Source organism: Mesoplodon densirostris, chromosome 1 (assembly GCF_025265405.1).
Source record: "Mesoplodon densirostris isolate mMesDen1 chromosome 1, mMesDen1 primary haplotype, whole genome shotgun sequence".
NCBI classification, from domain to species: domain Eukaryota; kingdom Metazoa; phylum Chordata; class Mammalia; order Artiodactyla; family Ziphiidae; genus Mesoplodon; species Mesoplodon densirostris.
In genome coordinates this window covers 25175781-25191885 of record NC_082661.1, presented here as the reverse complement: position 1 = coordinate 25191885, position 16105 = coordinate 25175781, and the positions used below count along the sequence as shown (strand labels likewise).

General features: G+C 40.9%; 1 protein-coding gene across 1 annotated transcript in view; it reads left to right on the top strand.

Annotated features, from left to right (window-relative positions):
- Positions 1–16105, top strand: part of SORCS3 (sortilin related VPS10 domain containing receptor 3) — a 626549-nt gene that overhangs the window by 397309 nt on the left and 213135 nt on the right. Inside the window, exon 5 of the mRNA XM_060103648.1 lies at positions 8253–8326. Within this exon, the coding sequence (XP_059959631.1) occupies positions 8253–8326 (74 nt within the window). The remainder of the gene's footprint in view (positions 1–8252; positions 8327–16105) is intronic.

Sequence of the window (16105 nt, the reverse complement as noted above, 5' to 3'; positions counted from 1 at the left end):
CTCAATTAACATTAAATAGATTGAGTGAAATTGTTTGACTTAATTGATTACAGGGAGTATTTACAGTAATTTTGAGATTCTTTTATTCACTTGGTGGCATCCAATGTCAAAGAGTAAAGAAGCCCAATATAAGGGGCTGCATCTTATGATTCAGACTTTTAGAGATGGAATGGGAGGGACTTCAAGGTAAGGTTGCCAGATAAAATTTAGGGCATGTAGTTAAATCTGAATTTCAGGTAAATAACAATGCTTTAAAAATAATAGGCATATCCTTACTGTTACACAGGATGCACTTACACACAAAAAATGTTTATTTTTTTTACAATAGCCCGGAGATGGAAACAACCTAAGTGTCCATCATCGGATGAATGGGTAAAGAAGATGTGGCACATATATACAATGGAATATTACTCAGCCATAAAAAGAAATGAAATTGAGCTATTTGTAATGAGGTGGATAGACCTAGAGTCTGTCATACAGAGTGAAGTAAGTCAGAAAGAGAAAGACAAATACTGTATGCTAACACATATATATGGAATTTAAGAAAAAAAAATGTCATGAAGAACATAGGGGTAAGACAGGAATAAAGACACAGACCTACTAGAGAATGGACTTGAGGATATGGGGAGGGGGAAGGGTAAGCTGTGACAAAGTGAAAGAGCGGCATGGACATATATACACTACCAAACGTAAGGTAGATAGCTAGTGGGAAGCAGCCGCATAGCACAGGGAGATCAGCTCGGTGCTTTGTGACCGCCTGGAGGGGTGGGATAGGGAGGGTGGGAGGGAGACGCAAAAGGGAGGGGATATGGAAACATATGTATATGTATAACTGATTAAATTTGTTATAAACCAAAAAAATAAAAAAGTTTATTTTTTATCTGAAATTCAAATTCCCTGAGCATTCTGTATTGTTATTTGCTAAATCTGGCAATCTTACTTCAAGGTCAGATAGTCCCACTGTCTCCTGCAGGCAGTTGTAGGTCTGTGCTAGGATTCAGATCGCCAATTGGTGGTCTTCAGGCAGCACTTGGCCATCTGTATTAAGACACATCTTATTTGCCCTGCAGTATGTTTTAAATTTTTCAATTTTTGCCAAAATTGAAAAATATGGAGATTTCCCATAAAAAATCAGAATTTTCAGGTTATCTTCAGAGTTCTAAAGCCTGACCACACTGGCTCAGCACTCCTGTCCAGCTAGGGAACAGCTAAGCCCATTTTTTGATGGAGCATGAGCTCTCTGGACTCCTTGCTTCTCCCCAGCATTGTGGGGAAATTTCATCTGCCAAACATTATCAGACTTGTATGGTGTTTTTCTTAGAGTTAAGAGGAAAGTGAAACATTTTTTGAATTCATGTCTCTATTAAAAGCAGGAAAATAAAAGATAGCCTTTTATCAAGTGTTTCAATAAAAATGGGAAAAATCTTCTTCTTGGATAAGCAAAGAAATTTCCTTAGTGCATTAAGTGCCAGCAAAATGAGCCTGTATCTAAAGAATACAAATAGTGGTACTGTTTTTCTTATCCCTCCCTCACGTATTCACACAATGAACTTTAGGGCATTTGAGTTCTTGATCTCCGCTAGAATGTAAAATCCCTGACAGCAGAGACTTTCTGTCTTTTTGGTTTACTGATGTATCCTAAACCCACAGAACAGTGCTTGGTTCTTAATAGACATTTGATCAATATTTGTTAAATGAAGGAATGGATGATGTAAACCATCTGAGAGAGAGAAAATCTTTGTGGCTAGAAATCTTCAAGAAGGGAAGAAAAATGTTGCCATCTCCAATAGGATGGCATAACTAGGTGACTGTCTATGTCTTTTTATAAATATCTTTATGGTGTAGATGCCTTATAACTCCTAAGGGCGAAGGAAAATGGTTACTGAGGACAGAAGTTCTTGTCTACATCTCCAGAGCTTAGAGGGACCTTGGATGCAATTGTTTCCCCTCGTTATCAAGAAAGAAGTTCTTTGGAGAACATCTGAGGAAGGAACCAGAGGCACAGGTTGGAAAGGGCTCTTTGTTACTATGTGACCTGGTTTCTCTCCTGCCTACAACTAACATTGCCACAACCCAGGGGATTCTTCCTGCAGCCTTGCAGAAGCCAACCAAGCCCTCCCACTTGCTCTGTGGCTACCAAGGAAAAAGGTGCAGAGACCTTATTTTGAGCAGAAACCAGTCTCATTTTTTTTTTGGAAGACCAAGATCGTCATGGCCATAGTTCAGTGGAATGCTACCTAAACTCCATGGGTTTTGAGCAAAAATCAGGACAGTTACACACTAAGTTTGAATTTGCCTACAGGGGAGAGCTTTTATATAAATGTATTCCAAACCATCCTTCCCTCTACATGGGGGATCTGCTGGCTCTAGGGAATCTGGCTGGAATACCAAAAGCTGCTATAAAATGTATAGTTTGTTGCCCCTTCTCATTTTGTCTGGCTACTGCCATATGGTCTTTATGAATTCACAGTTATTCTTAGAAAATATCCTTAGACGTGTGGTAAAAATGCACAAGACAGAGAAATATAGGCAAATGAGAGTTTGGTTTTCAACCACAGATTCAACAATCTGGCCCTAAATAAGACTTCTGGCCTTACAACTAAATGCCTAGGAGTGGAGACAAGAAAACAACAGAAAAATGTAGCCAGATCTGTCATTATTACTCCTGGTAGCAAGCGTAAGATGCCTATATTAGTTTCGTAGGGCCGCTATAACGAAGTGTCACAAACTGGATGACTTGAAACAATAGAATTCCATTGTCCCACCATTCTGGAGGCTAGAAGTCTAAAATGAAGGTGTTAGCAGGACCATGCTCCCTCTAAAACCTATAGGGGAGGCTTCGATTCTTCTTAGCTTTTGGTGATTTGCCAGAAGTCTTTGGCATCTCTTGGCTTGTAGATACATCACTAAAATTCTTTGTCTTCACATGGCCTTCTCTCTGGGTGTCTTCCCTCTGTGTCTGTCTATGTGTCCAAATTTCTCCTTATGATGATATCAGTCATATTGGATTAAGGCCCATCCTGACCTTATTTTAACTGGATCATCTGTAAAGACCTTATTTCCAAATAAGGTCACATTCTGAGATACTGGGGGTTAGGACTTTGACAGATCTTTTTCTGGGGGGTGGGGCATAATTCAACCCATAACCTCCTAATGCAGTCATATTATTCTTTGAACTTAAGCTTTCCAGATACAACTTGTTGTTCTTCCTGTGGAATATTACATTGATTAAATTGCCTCTTTAGTTTTTCAGCTATCAGATGCTTTTCCCTGGCAGGCTGATATAATTAAGGAATGAATAACTGAATCAATAAGGAAAAGAGCGTGCTCTTTCATATTTTCCAGCTGTTCCGATGATTCATTTAGGGCGCTGCGTGTGCATGTCACTACTGAATATGTGCTTGTTAAGAGAGATGAGACCATGACATATAGTGGAAGAAGGGAGAGAAGGGGATCTGGATTGTTCTTTGGTAAAAGTCCAAGAATGACCTCCTTGAAGGGAGGGGACATCATAAGGCAGTATATGGAGGAGAACACCGTCTCATGTGTAACTTTGTGTAAACAAGAAATGTTTTAAACATGTTTATTGTTTGGAAAATACATTTTATTTTAATGTTGCATGAAACACTTTGGGTTGAAGCCATGCAGGACTATATAAACACTGCGTGAGCTAATACATTTTCTGTCCAAGGAAGGATTCACCACTATCCATGATTATAACCTCTGTGAAATACCATTTTATGGAAAGTCCCATGTTGCTTTGTCTAATTCCAGTTCCCCAATGGAAAAATTGCAAGTTTAATTCTTGGTCTTTTAAAAGATAGATAAATATAACATGTACATTATAAAAAGAAAATTATTGTTACATAAATATAAATAGAATAAACCATAGGCTACTATTACTATTGAAGTATAATATATATCTATTGTAAAGAAATCTAAAAATAATGGGAAGCTTTAAAAAGCATATAAATTACCCATCATTCCACAATTCAGAGATAACCACTACTAATATTTTGACATATTCTCTTATAATATATTTCAAGTTATGCAATCCTTTAAATAAAATTAGCATCAATATATGCATGGTTTGTAACATATTTTTAAATAAATAATATATAATGAGCATTTTCATACCATTAAACAATCTTCTAGCACTTTCTATTGAGTGATTGCCTATGTGCTTTGTTTCTATTTCAGTGTCAGAGCTTTCATTTTTTAAATTACTAAAGTAATACATGTTCACAATAATTTTTTAAAAATCCCAAAACCGAAAGAAGAAAATATCAATTGCCCACAATCTTACCATTGCAGAGATAATAAACAGTAGTAATATTATGACATATAATGCATGGCAGTGTAATTGTCTGGATTTCTATCTTTTACTATCCATGGTATTTTTTTTTTTTTTTTTGCGGTACACGGGCCTCCCACTGTTGTGGCCTCTCCCGTTGCGGAGCACAGGCTCAGGACGCACAGGCCCAGCGACCATGGCTCACAGGCCCAGCCGCTCCGCAGCATGTGGGATCTTCCCGGACCGGAGCACGAACCCGTGTCCCCTGCATCGGCAGGCAGACTCTCAACCACTGCGCCACCAGGGAAGCCCTATCCATGGTATTTTTAACCGTTGTAATCCCAGCACTTAGTTCAGTGCTTAAAGCATAGTAGTTGTTTGATACACTTTTAGTGAATGCATGAATGAATGAATGGATGGATGGAGAGGCTGCAAAGATTCAGCTTGTGGGAGAATACAATTCATTTCAGACTCAGCAACCTACTGTAGATTGAGAGACAAGGTAGCTAACCCAAGGCCCTTAATGAATAGTAGCCTGCTCTTTCTGTTCATCTGAATCAGCCTCCAGGCAAAGAATTCAATTTGATTTTTCTCTCATCAGTCAAACTGAAAAGCTGAAAAAGCAAAACCAGAGACAGGGAGGCAGGAAGTGGAACAGGCTTGGATGAGTAGGTCGGCACTGAGCTCTAGTTGTTTCTGTTGGGAAGAGCATGGGATGAGAGGAGCCATGCTTCTCCCAGCAGTAGGCCCGAGCAGGAGCTGTGGTGGGTGGCATTCTGCCACGACAAGCATCCTCCATGATGGAGAGTCTGATGATTTCCCTGGGGGATTCAGGGGTCAGTGTGACCCTCAAGGTTTTTGCCTGACCTGTTGCTAGAGTTTGCAGCAGAGGAAGACACAATCGTGCTGGGTTTTATTTGGGTTTCTGTTTGCTCAGATTGGAAGCAGGGCCGACAGAGAGTCTGATCGATATCTTTGGGTTATAGAAGGCACCAACCAAAGTCTCTTCTATATTTAATTGAGAAACATCTGTCTTAAGTCTCAGCATATGCCATGGGAAAGAAAGTGATCTATTTCTTAAAACCCTGCATGGAATACTCAGTTCTTGCAATAAATTATGTGGATATATTCTTCCCATATGGGATGGTCTGGTCCTCACAAACCCTCTCCCTCCTCCCAAGCCCCTCTCCAATGTAAATATACATACAGAGAGATATAAAAACATCCGCAAATAGATAGATGGATGGATGAATAGGGAGACAGACAGACAGACAACCTCCACCTGCTTTTGGCCCTCCTTTCTCTTAAAAGCTCCCCCAGAGCCAAGCTCAAGACCTTAGCCATATTGACACCTTTCTCCACATTGTCTCTTCCACCCAGGAAAATCTCGATCCACCTTCTCTCTGGTCCACACCACCTATTTCCAAAGGCCTAGCTCAAAATATATTTCTTCAGGAAGCCTCATTGTTCCATTTTTACCCCAGTTTATCTTTCCCATCTCTCACCTTCTAGAGCCTTAGCCTTTGCCCCATATTCCCATTTGATGTGGTAGACCTGTATGTATATTTGAGGGTCAGAGTAGTTTTGCCTATTTTTCCTATGTGCAGAGTTGGACACACGTAGTAGTTGGTACTTACTCATGGAGTAAGAGCCTAGTCTGAATAAATACTGTGAGAGTTGGTGGAGTTGGTGTGGTGTAGTATAAACCTGGCATCTGCTAAATCAGCATAGATGTCCTGGTTTTCCATACGGCTGCTATAGTCACTTTGTAGAACTGAGCATTTATGCCTTCATCTATAAAATAGAAATGCTAATATATCTCTTTAACTACCTTTTAGACTATTTTGAGTTATATGATGTATGTGTGTGTGTATATATATATATATATACGACCACACACAAACATATCTGTTATTTACTGGACAAAAAAGAGACTTTAAAAAACGTAGTTCATTCATGGTACCAATGTTCAGTAATATTTCCTGAATGAAACTGAAATGGGACCAAACTTCTCCAAGCCCCCCAAAGCTTTCTTGAGATTACCGTAAGTTCATACAAAAATTATTTCTGTGTGCAATGTAAGATTATGAACTCAAAACTTACAGATGGAAACATTACCTGGGTGTGGTGCACTGGAGAGCACTGTGGGTAAACAGTTATTGGGGGTGTGATTACAGGGATATCCTTCACCTGCCCCCATTTCTATAAACCAGAGGACCACCTACTTCTGCCTTGCTCAGTTTTCCCAGTTGTAAACATTTGTGGAAAAATATAAACATGATGGAATTCTCATTATAAACTAGGCACCGTGATTCCATAGAAGGAGATGGTGGTTAGGGCCTCAGAAAACCTAAATCCTAGTTCATTTGGCGACACTGTAACTTCTTCAAGACTGAGTCTCATTAAATGTGAAATAGGAGGTTTGTGTGCTCCTCTGTTATATGCCAGGCGTTGTATAACCACGGACGCACAAAGGTGAATAAGGCATGATCTCTGCCCCTCTTACGACTCTCAGTCTAGGGGGGCGGAGAGGTGTGCCAACCAGTAATGGCTAACTATGAGCCCCTTCTTGCAGGCTGATGGTAAACACAGTGATGCCAGCAGGGAGGGAGTGGTTAACTGTCTGGGTGGATGAGGGAATGCTTGAGAGCAGGGGTTTCCATTAGTAATAGCTGTCTTGCCTTCTCTTCAGTGTCCTCGTAAGGCTGAAATGTATGTGAAAGAGCAACACAGTCAAACATGAATAATCATAATGATGATGATAATATTTATTATTACTAATTTTTACTAATTATGTTATTATAATCATCAGTCTGATTCACATATTGTACTTCTAGGCATTCAATTCAAAATAAACCCCACACTCCTGGCTAGTCTCTTAAAGGGATGCTGGGTTTTCCCGTATGTGTTACAAAGGGTTCAGACTCTGCATTCGTAAAATAAGAGAATGTGGAATCTGTGTCGTTTGGCCTCTCAGAGGGTTCTTTTTTTTATTTTTCCAAAGTCCTGGGGCTCTTCTGGGTTTTTTTCTCATTCCATGAGCTTCTGTCCATCTTTATTGCCTGTTTTAATTACTGATTTAGGCGACAGATATTTAGTGAACACTATGTATTCAGGGAGTATAAATACAACTAAATAATACAGACAAATCTGAAACACACAAACATATTTTATCCCATGATAAGTGCTCAGTGGAAACAAATGATGAGTGAATTGAGAAGGAAGAACAGTGAGTGGACCAGAGGTCAGAAAAGGCTTTGTGGAGGAAGCCGCACTTGTGGTGGCCCTGCACGGATAGGTGATTTTCACTTAGGCACAAGAGTGGTCTTATCCTTGCCATCTTACAAAGACATGAGAGTGTGAATGAGTCTGGTATCTTAGTGGCATCGAAGAGACCATTTCATTTAGATTATATTATATTTAACACTAAGAGATAACACTGAAGGAGCACAATATTTTGATTTAATATTGGCTCAGATATCAGCTGCTGAGCATTTTTACCTATGAGTGTTACTTTTCCTATGAGCACAGAATGTACCTCTTCTTTATCTTCATATCCACCAGAGTGCCTTTCATGTAAGAGCAGTTCAATAAATATTTTAAAATATTCAGTGTTGCTGAACTGTTTTAGATGTAGCTAAAGACTTCTTGGAATTTGAAGAAAAAAGGAAGATATAATTTACTAAAGGCTTTACCCCTAAAGGAGAGACATGGATGGCATCAGAAATGATTTTACGCTCAGCTCAAAAGCGTCAGTTGTTTGGATGTATATTGAGTTAGAAGACCCCATGATGAGCATAGTGCAGTCATATTCATATATTTGGATAGAATGGATGCCTACTTGAGTGTGTTAGGCACTCTGATGGATTGGATGTTCATCTCCAGAAGGGTGACACGTGCATTCCTGTTAAACAGTGTCCCTTGATGCTTATGCTCTCCTCACTTCCTTGTTTTGCAGCTCTACAGCTCCATGGACTTTGGGAGACGGTGGCAACTCATGCATGAACGCATCACACCCAACAGGTTTTACTGGTAAGCCCCATCCTCAGTCTCACCACCCTCTTAGATAAGGAATCATCAGACAACATAGCACTCGGGAGAATTCCTGGACACCTTCAGCACTTGAAGTCATGTGTGTCCTAGCCCTTTGCTACTCAGAGTTTGGTTCATGGACCAGCAGTATCGGCATCACCTGGGAACTTGTTAGAAGCGCACAATCTCAGGTCCCACTAAGACTTCCTGAGCAAGGCTCTGCATGTAGCATAATCCCTGATGATTTAATGTGCATATTAAAGTGAGAAGCCCTGGGCTGGAGAGCTCCATGAGAAGGTCATGATGGGGTGCTCTTAGCTATGTACTAGTCTCCCTTCTTTTTGGAAAAAGTAGATATTTTATGAACCTATTCTAAAAGCAGTATTCCGAAAACATAGTCTGAAGAACACTAGTTCCACACGGTGCTTCTCCTTCCAAAGGCATTTCTGTGGTCACATAATTTTAGGTAACGGTTATCTAACTCTGCCCTCCTGGAGACTCAGGATTCACGTTAGGATACTGAAGACTCTGGAGAAGCCCAGAGGGAGGGAAGCTGCCAAACACAAAGTCACTGATTCCCAAACTCATTTCACTCCAGAGTCCCTTTCTCACGACACACCTGAATCCTACAGAGCCACTTCTGTGGAGCACATTTTGAAAAACTTTTTTAAGAGTGAATATGTGTTTAAGATGAAGAATTAGCCCTTCCCCCAATCAGAAAATGTCATTCATTTTTTAATTGAAAAATACTTCATTAACTATATATTATGTCATAAATTTTAGATGGTATTATCAGGGAGAACAGATTTACTCTTGTACAAGGGGCAAGTGTTGTTATTAACTGGTATTTTTTAATACATGCATACTGTTGTTACCTTGGTTGTAGCAAAGTAAACTTGGTTTGGTATAATTTTACCTTTTACTCTTCCTTGCTCTATGAAATGCTTCTTAGTTGTATCTCGCTTTCATTTCGGCAGAAATCATGGCCAAATATATGTAGGAAGCATACACCAAAGTGTATAATATTCTTAATTATGTGCTTAATTAAAAACAGAAGAAAATTAACAGTATTTGAAAGTAGTACCTCTTCCATGTCTCATTTTAAATACCTTAGTCAGTTCCCTTAGGAAGTCACGAGATGGCCATTTATGCCTTCCACAAGGCGGGGGTGGTGTGTGTGTGGATGGTGGTCATGTAGGTATATGTATCCCTGTATGTATATTACAACCATGCCAACATCTTTGGAAGCAGCGTTTTCACCCAGTCCCCTCTGCACCTATAGAACTTTGTCCAGAATTAAAATGATGATTGCTGAAGCACACTGTGAAAATCAACCGTGTCATATTATACACAAAGTACTGGGAGAAAAAAGGGAATTGGGATCACTGCTTTTGACTCAATACCTTGGCTATTCCCAGTTATTTTTCCCTTTTCAGACCAACTATTATTTGGTCTGTAACTATTATTACAATTATTATTTGGTCGTATTTAGAATTGTATTAAGATTTTTTTCAATAGACTAAGGCAGAAAAAGGAAATATTTGTTTTTCTGACATTCTAGCTATATAATTACTGCCTTTTTGCTCAGCTAAGGTGGACCCGTTTCTCAGTGTGCCAACATTCAGAAGTCCCTCAAAAAGAAAAGAGTAGCCCTCTGCTCTTTCTGGAACAAAGTCTTGAGATGGTAAGGCAGTTAGCCGACTAGGAAGTCAAGTTGACGGAGAAAGAAAGTACAGTCGACTGGATAAGACTCGTCATTGTTTCTGAAGGAAATTAAATTAAGTGGATGATGGGCAGCATTTTCCTTTGTTTTGCAAAGAGCAAGAAGAGAATGTTCCCATTGCTGTCTGCCTTCCCCCTTCCTTTGTGTAGCAGAAAGAATAAATTCCCAGGTCCTGGCAATTGTATTTCACCTCTTCGCCACTCTGTGCTTCTTTCATATATGCCCCCATGGGGAAATATAAAAGTTAGTTCCTGTGCTGGCTAGACAAGTGGTAGCTGAAAATTCCATTTTTGTATTATCACTTCTCTGTGTCTGATGTATAATTGCTGTGATTATTCTTTTAGGCGCCATAGCAGTTGCAGAGGAAGAGCTCATTTTACACAGACCTTTTTTTTTTTTTTTTCCCCAATGACAGAATTCATGGCTGTTGAAAGCACTTATGTTGGAGAGACATGGCTTGTATGGGTTAGGAGTGGAAATATCAACTAGGCACCTCCTTGAGGAAAGACAAAGTGTGCATTTCTCAGGGTATAAAGCACAGCTTTGGTTGAGAGAGCGCCTCTCCAAGCTCTGGTTTCCGCATCTATGCAATGGGAACAATATTCTTCTTGTCAGTTTCATATGATTTTTGAAAGGACCAGATATAATCCTTTCACAGTTGGACTCTTGGCAATTTCGTTTCACCATTTCCGATTTATAATTTGTAAGTTATGTCTTTAAATACTATGTTTACCTGTAGTTCTGAAGACTGTGACACATAAGCGATTTGTCATTTTTCTGGGACTCAAATTTGAATCCCATTCCCAGTGAGACTGTTTACTTGTGGACATCTGATAACAATCGAATGGGTCTAATGTACTGCCAGGAATCCACATCTCAACCTAACTTTATTGTCCTCGCTCTTTCTGGAGTCATAATTCTTCTGACATGGTAAAAACAAAACAAATCAACAACCCAAAGCCCTAGAGCTGCTTCTTTGGGAGGGTTGCTGCAGGGTGAAGGGGTATTAGGGATGGTGGGGACACACTGGGGACAGGGCAGTCATGCCAAAAACAAGACATTGAAATAAAAGACTTTTATCTTGTGGTATGTAGACAAATAGAGTGAACATGCTAACCAGACAAAATATTGTCCAAATATTGTTATCTATAATTTGGAGATTTTCAAATGTCTAGGGATAGATCCTTCACGAATGCTGGGTTTCTTCTCCCATGTCGCCTTCAGTTGGCGGAAAGTAGCAACCTAGAAGGGACTTGGGGGGAAGAACACTATGATTCAGAAAAGATTTCTGCCAAGTGTGCTGGAGAAGAATCGACCATCTAAGTGATGGTCAATGTAATGGCTGTGAAAATGCATTGGGAATCATAAGGGGCTATCGTGATTATCCATTTCCTCCTTAGGGCCCCACAGTGCCTGTGGGTTAGACAGGGCATGGGGCATAATATTCATTAGCATCAATCATAAAAGCTTCATCTAGAGATAAAATTTTCTTTATGAATTCCAGATGTTCTAATGCCATCAAGAGAGGTCATCTAGGAATCTTACACCGTGGAGTGACTGGGCCATCAAACTCATGCCCTGAGAATCAGACTGACGTGAAAACTCTTTTATATGTGACCTTTTCACTCATTTGATACCTGGTTAACAGGAAGATTATGCTCGCATCCATCACCCCAACTGCTTTAGCAATTTTAGTTTGCAGGGAGAGTACAAGAGTGGCTAAGTAGCCTAATGTAATCTTTCTCTAGTCTCTGCTTGGGCAGAGGTATTGTAGGGAAAAAGTGGGGTTTTTTGTTTTTGTTTTTTGTTTTAATAACCTACTGAGCTACAAATGAATAGTATTTCCACCCTTCCATTGGAAGGTATTTAACAGGAAGGCACATTCTGCTGTGGCAAGATTGTTTTTGCTGCACATCCAATATGAATACTTGTGACTGTTCACAGCTTTGCCTCTTCAGCCCCTCACCCTCCCTAGGTGTTCACCCTCTTCTGGCCTCTTTTTCATTGAGGAAACAGGCATCCTAGGCCTTGCTGAGTTCTCTGTGTAACTGGACTGGCCTCTAAGTGCCTCTGATCCCTGATGGCATTTGGTCGTACCTTATCTTGAAGGAGAGATAGAATGTGTCCTATGTCTACTAACTTCCCCTTAATTGTTCTCTCTCCTGAAAGATCAGGGTCCATTTCTTCTTCCTTGATGTCACTGCAGGAGAGTGTTCTGATAAAGTAATACACACTAAGGGCTTCCCTGGTGGCGCAGTGGTTGAGAGTGCACCTGCCGATGCAGGGGACACGGGTTTGTGCCCCGGTCGGGGAAGTTCCCACTTGCCGCGGAATGGCTGGGCCCATGAGCCATGGCTGCTGAGCCTGCGCGTCCGGAGCCTGTGCTCTGCAACGGGAGAGGCCACAACAGTGAGAGGCCCGCGTACTGCAAAAAAAAAAAAAAAAAAAAAAAAAAGTAATACACACTAAGGTGCCAGGGACTTAAACTCTTACCTCTTTTCCGGAGTATTTGGGTTGCAACATGGACTGGTCTTTAGATTCAAAAAACCCTATAAAAATCAACAGATGTAGAACAAGTTGTAGATCAGCCCATTTTAGGGGGCTTATGGAGAGAGTCCCTTGTGGACAGCTCTTTTGAGCTGTTGTGAAGCCTGGTTGCAGGCTGAAGAGTGGCTGGTGTGTAGGGACAGTCGGGATGGGCTCTATTGTCCTTTGATTAAGGTCGGCTTACTCACTGTAGATTTCTAGCGATGGCTCTGCCAGCAGCTTCTTTTCTCTTCTTTTAGAAAGGTCATGAGGGAGGGTAGGGAGAATGGAAAAGCAAAACGTGTCCTCCTTGGTGTGTATAGATAGGAGGTCCTAGGAAAATATCTTTTAAAGGAGAAAGGAAGGATATGGACTAAAAAACCCTTTCACTGTAATATATCCTTTCCAATCTTTCATCATTCTTGTTTTTCCCAGTCTCTTTTCGTGTGCCTATGCTCTTTAATGTGTAGCCTAAACATATTGCATGTGAATTTGTATAATCTCCCTTCTCCCCTCTTAATGTGCTATTATAACAATTTTTTAAAAAATATTTATTTGGTTGCACTGTGTCTTAGTTGTGGCAGGTGGGCTCCTTTAGTTACATCTTGCGGGCTCCTTAGCTGCAGCACGGGACTTCTTACTTGTGGCATGAAAACTCTTATTTGCAGCACACATGCGGGATCTAGTTCCCTGGCCAGGGATCGAACCCAGGCCCCCTGCATTGGGAGTACAGAGTCTTACCCACTACTCCACCAGGGAAGTCCCTATTATAACAATTTTTATGTTATTATAAAATCTTTATAACCATCATTTTAATTGTCTATGCAACTCTTCATTATGTAAAGATACATACTGTATTACTCTATTTTTTTTGGACATTGGAAATATTCATATTTTTCACTATCATAAATAACAGTTTGGTTAATATTTTATGTATATTTCCTTAATATCTAGGATTGTTTTCTTGGACCATTGTCCTAGGTAGCCCAAATAAAAATTTATGTTTTCCCCAGTCTCAACAGTGTCACATTCAAGTGGTATGACCCAAATTCAACACTGAAAGCATTTTAGAGCAATGTAGGTTTTTACTGAACATTTTCCTGAAGGGGGTTGCAAAGAAGCATTATATCACACACCACAGAGTGAGTCTTTCTAAAACTATCCTTTGTCAATATCTGTCTCTCCAAGATCTTGATCATCATGGTAGTTACCTTCTCAACTTTTCCTTCTCTTTCCATGGGTTCTAAAACTATTCTCAGTCACAGAGGTTTATTGTCCACAGAACATCCCCTTCCAGAGCACCCCTCTATCCCCACACACCTTCCTCCCCAAGTATCATAAGCTTTTTTTTTTTTTTTTTTTTTTTTGGGGTACATGGGCCTCTCACTGTTGTGGCCTCTCCAGTTGTGGAGCACAGGCTCCGGACGCGCAGGCTCAACGGCCATGGCTCACGGGCCCAGCCGCTCCGTGGCATGTGGGATCTTCCCAGACCGGGGCACGAACCTGTGTCCCCTGCATCGGCAGGCGGACTCTGAACCACTGCACCACCAGGGAAACCCATAAGCTTTTCTTACATACAATGACCTACCCTCTCTCCTCTACCTCTCTGTCTATCACTCTCACCCTACCCCCCCAGGAAATCAATCTTTGTTTGCTGTATATCCCTTAGAACATGAAGGAGGGGGAATTGGTGATAGTTAGGGTTTAATGACTTTGTTTTAATTACCACTGAAAGGAGAATAATTACCTCAGAATATATTCATTTGAGTATCTTTGACACCTGTCATTAAAGATATCAATTTCGTGCTATTGTATATTCACACCTGTGCAAGTATGAGTCTATTTATAGTTAATACTTACTTCATTCTTGTGGCAGGCAGCCTCCAAAATGGCCCCCAGTGACCTCTGTCTTCTGGAGACCATGCCATTGTATAGTCCCCTCCCTTTGAGTTTGGACTGCATTTAGCGACTAGCTTAATGTGGCACAGGTGGTAAGATGTCACTTCGGAGATTTGGCTACCAAAAGACAATGGTTTTTGTCTTAGGTGCATTCTTTTTTTTTTTTTTTTTTTTTTTTGTGGTGCGCGGGCCTCTCACTATTGTGGCCTCTCCCATTGTGGAGCATAGGCTCTGGACGTGCAGGCTCAGCAGCCATGGCTCATGGGCCCGTGGCATGTAGGATCTTCCCGGACCAGGGCACAAACCCGTGTCCCCTGCATCGGCAGGCGGACTCTCAACCACTGCACCACCAGGGAAGCCCTCTTAGGTGCATTCTTGTAATTGCTTTGTGAGCTGCCCAATGGAGAGACCCGTGTCACAAGAAACTGAGGAGGTTATAGTCAGTAGTCAGTGGGGAACTAAGGGCCTGAGGCCAACAGCTTGGTTCCAATGAGGAACAACCGAATCCTGCCAGCAATCAGGTGAGTGAGCTTGGAGGCAGATCCTTCTCTAGTCAAACCTTCAGATGAGTCTGCAGCCCTGGCCAACACATCTATTGAAGCCTTGTGAGAGACCCTGAGACAGAGGCACCCAGTTGAGTCATGCCCAGATTCCTGACACATAGGAAAGTGAGATGATAAATATTTGTTGTTTTTAGCTGCTAAGTTTTTTAGTGAGGTTTTCTGAACTTGTTTCATTCTATTCTATTCAGTTTTACATTTTGATGGCAGGATTTTGCTTTGTGAGAATACTGTTTATTGCCTCTGTGTGTGTGTGTGCGTGTGTGTGCACATGAGCCAAGTGTGCACATTCCTGTTCAGAGAAGTGCTAATTTCACTTACAAAAATCCCAAATATCTGAGTCCTAAACTTACCCAGCTTGGCCTAGGAGCAGCTGTGAGGGTGGAAAGTATAGGGCAGAGAAGCAGGAAGTGAAAATGGGGCATGATTACCTTGAGATAATGTGGCTGGGTGAACCCTCTTACACCTTTACTTCAGTTTAAACTCTATAGATCTCACCTGTTCTGGAATGCATTCTGTTTTGCTTCAAGGATGGGCTCCTAAACTATGGTTCCAGAAGAACTACATGGCGAGTCATCCTTTGGCTATTAATACATTATCCATGACAGAGACAGAGTTAAGGAACAGGCAGAATGATTTGAGATTGCTTCCTGGAAAATCAAGGTCTTTTCAAACAAAGTTAACATTACTGGGTGAATTTTTGAAGCTGTGTCTAAATGTCCATCTACAATTTTGCAAACACAGGCATTTGCAATCTCAAATAATGGGATTTAGGCATCGACCTCATGGAAGGAATCAGATTTAGAGGCCCTTTGCAAACCAGGGTATGCCACAAATAATATTTAATTCAACTTTCCCTTACATTTTTAAAATGGTGTAGCAATTTAAAAATACATTACATTTAAAATAATACATGCAGGGTCAGGAGGGGAGATGCTAAAGCTCAGCTTGCAAGCAGAAATCAGTTTCTACTTTGCTGAGGGGGGCCACCCCTATGCTGCATGTCTGGTTGCATCTTGGCCTTGGAAGGGCTGTCTTAATGCCGAAAGCAAATGCAGTGTTCGAAAGCTA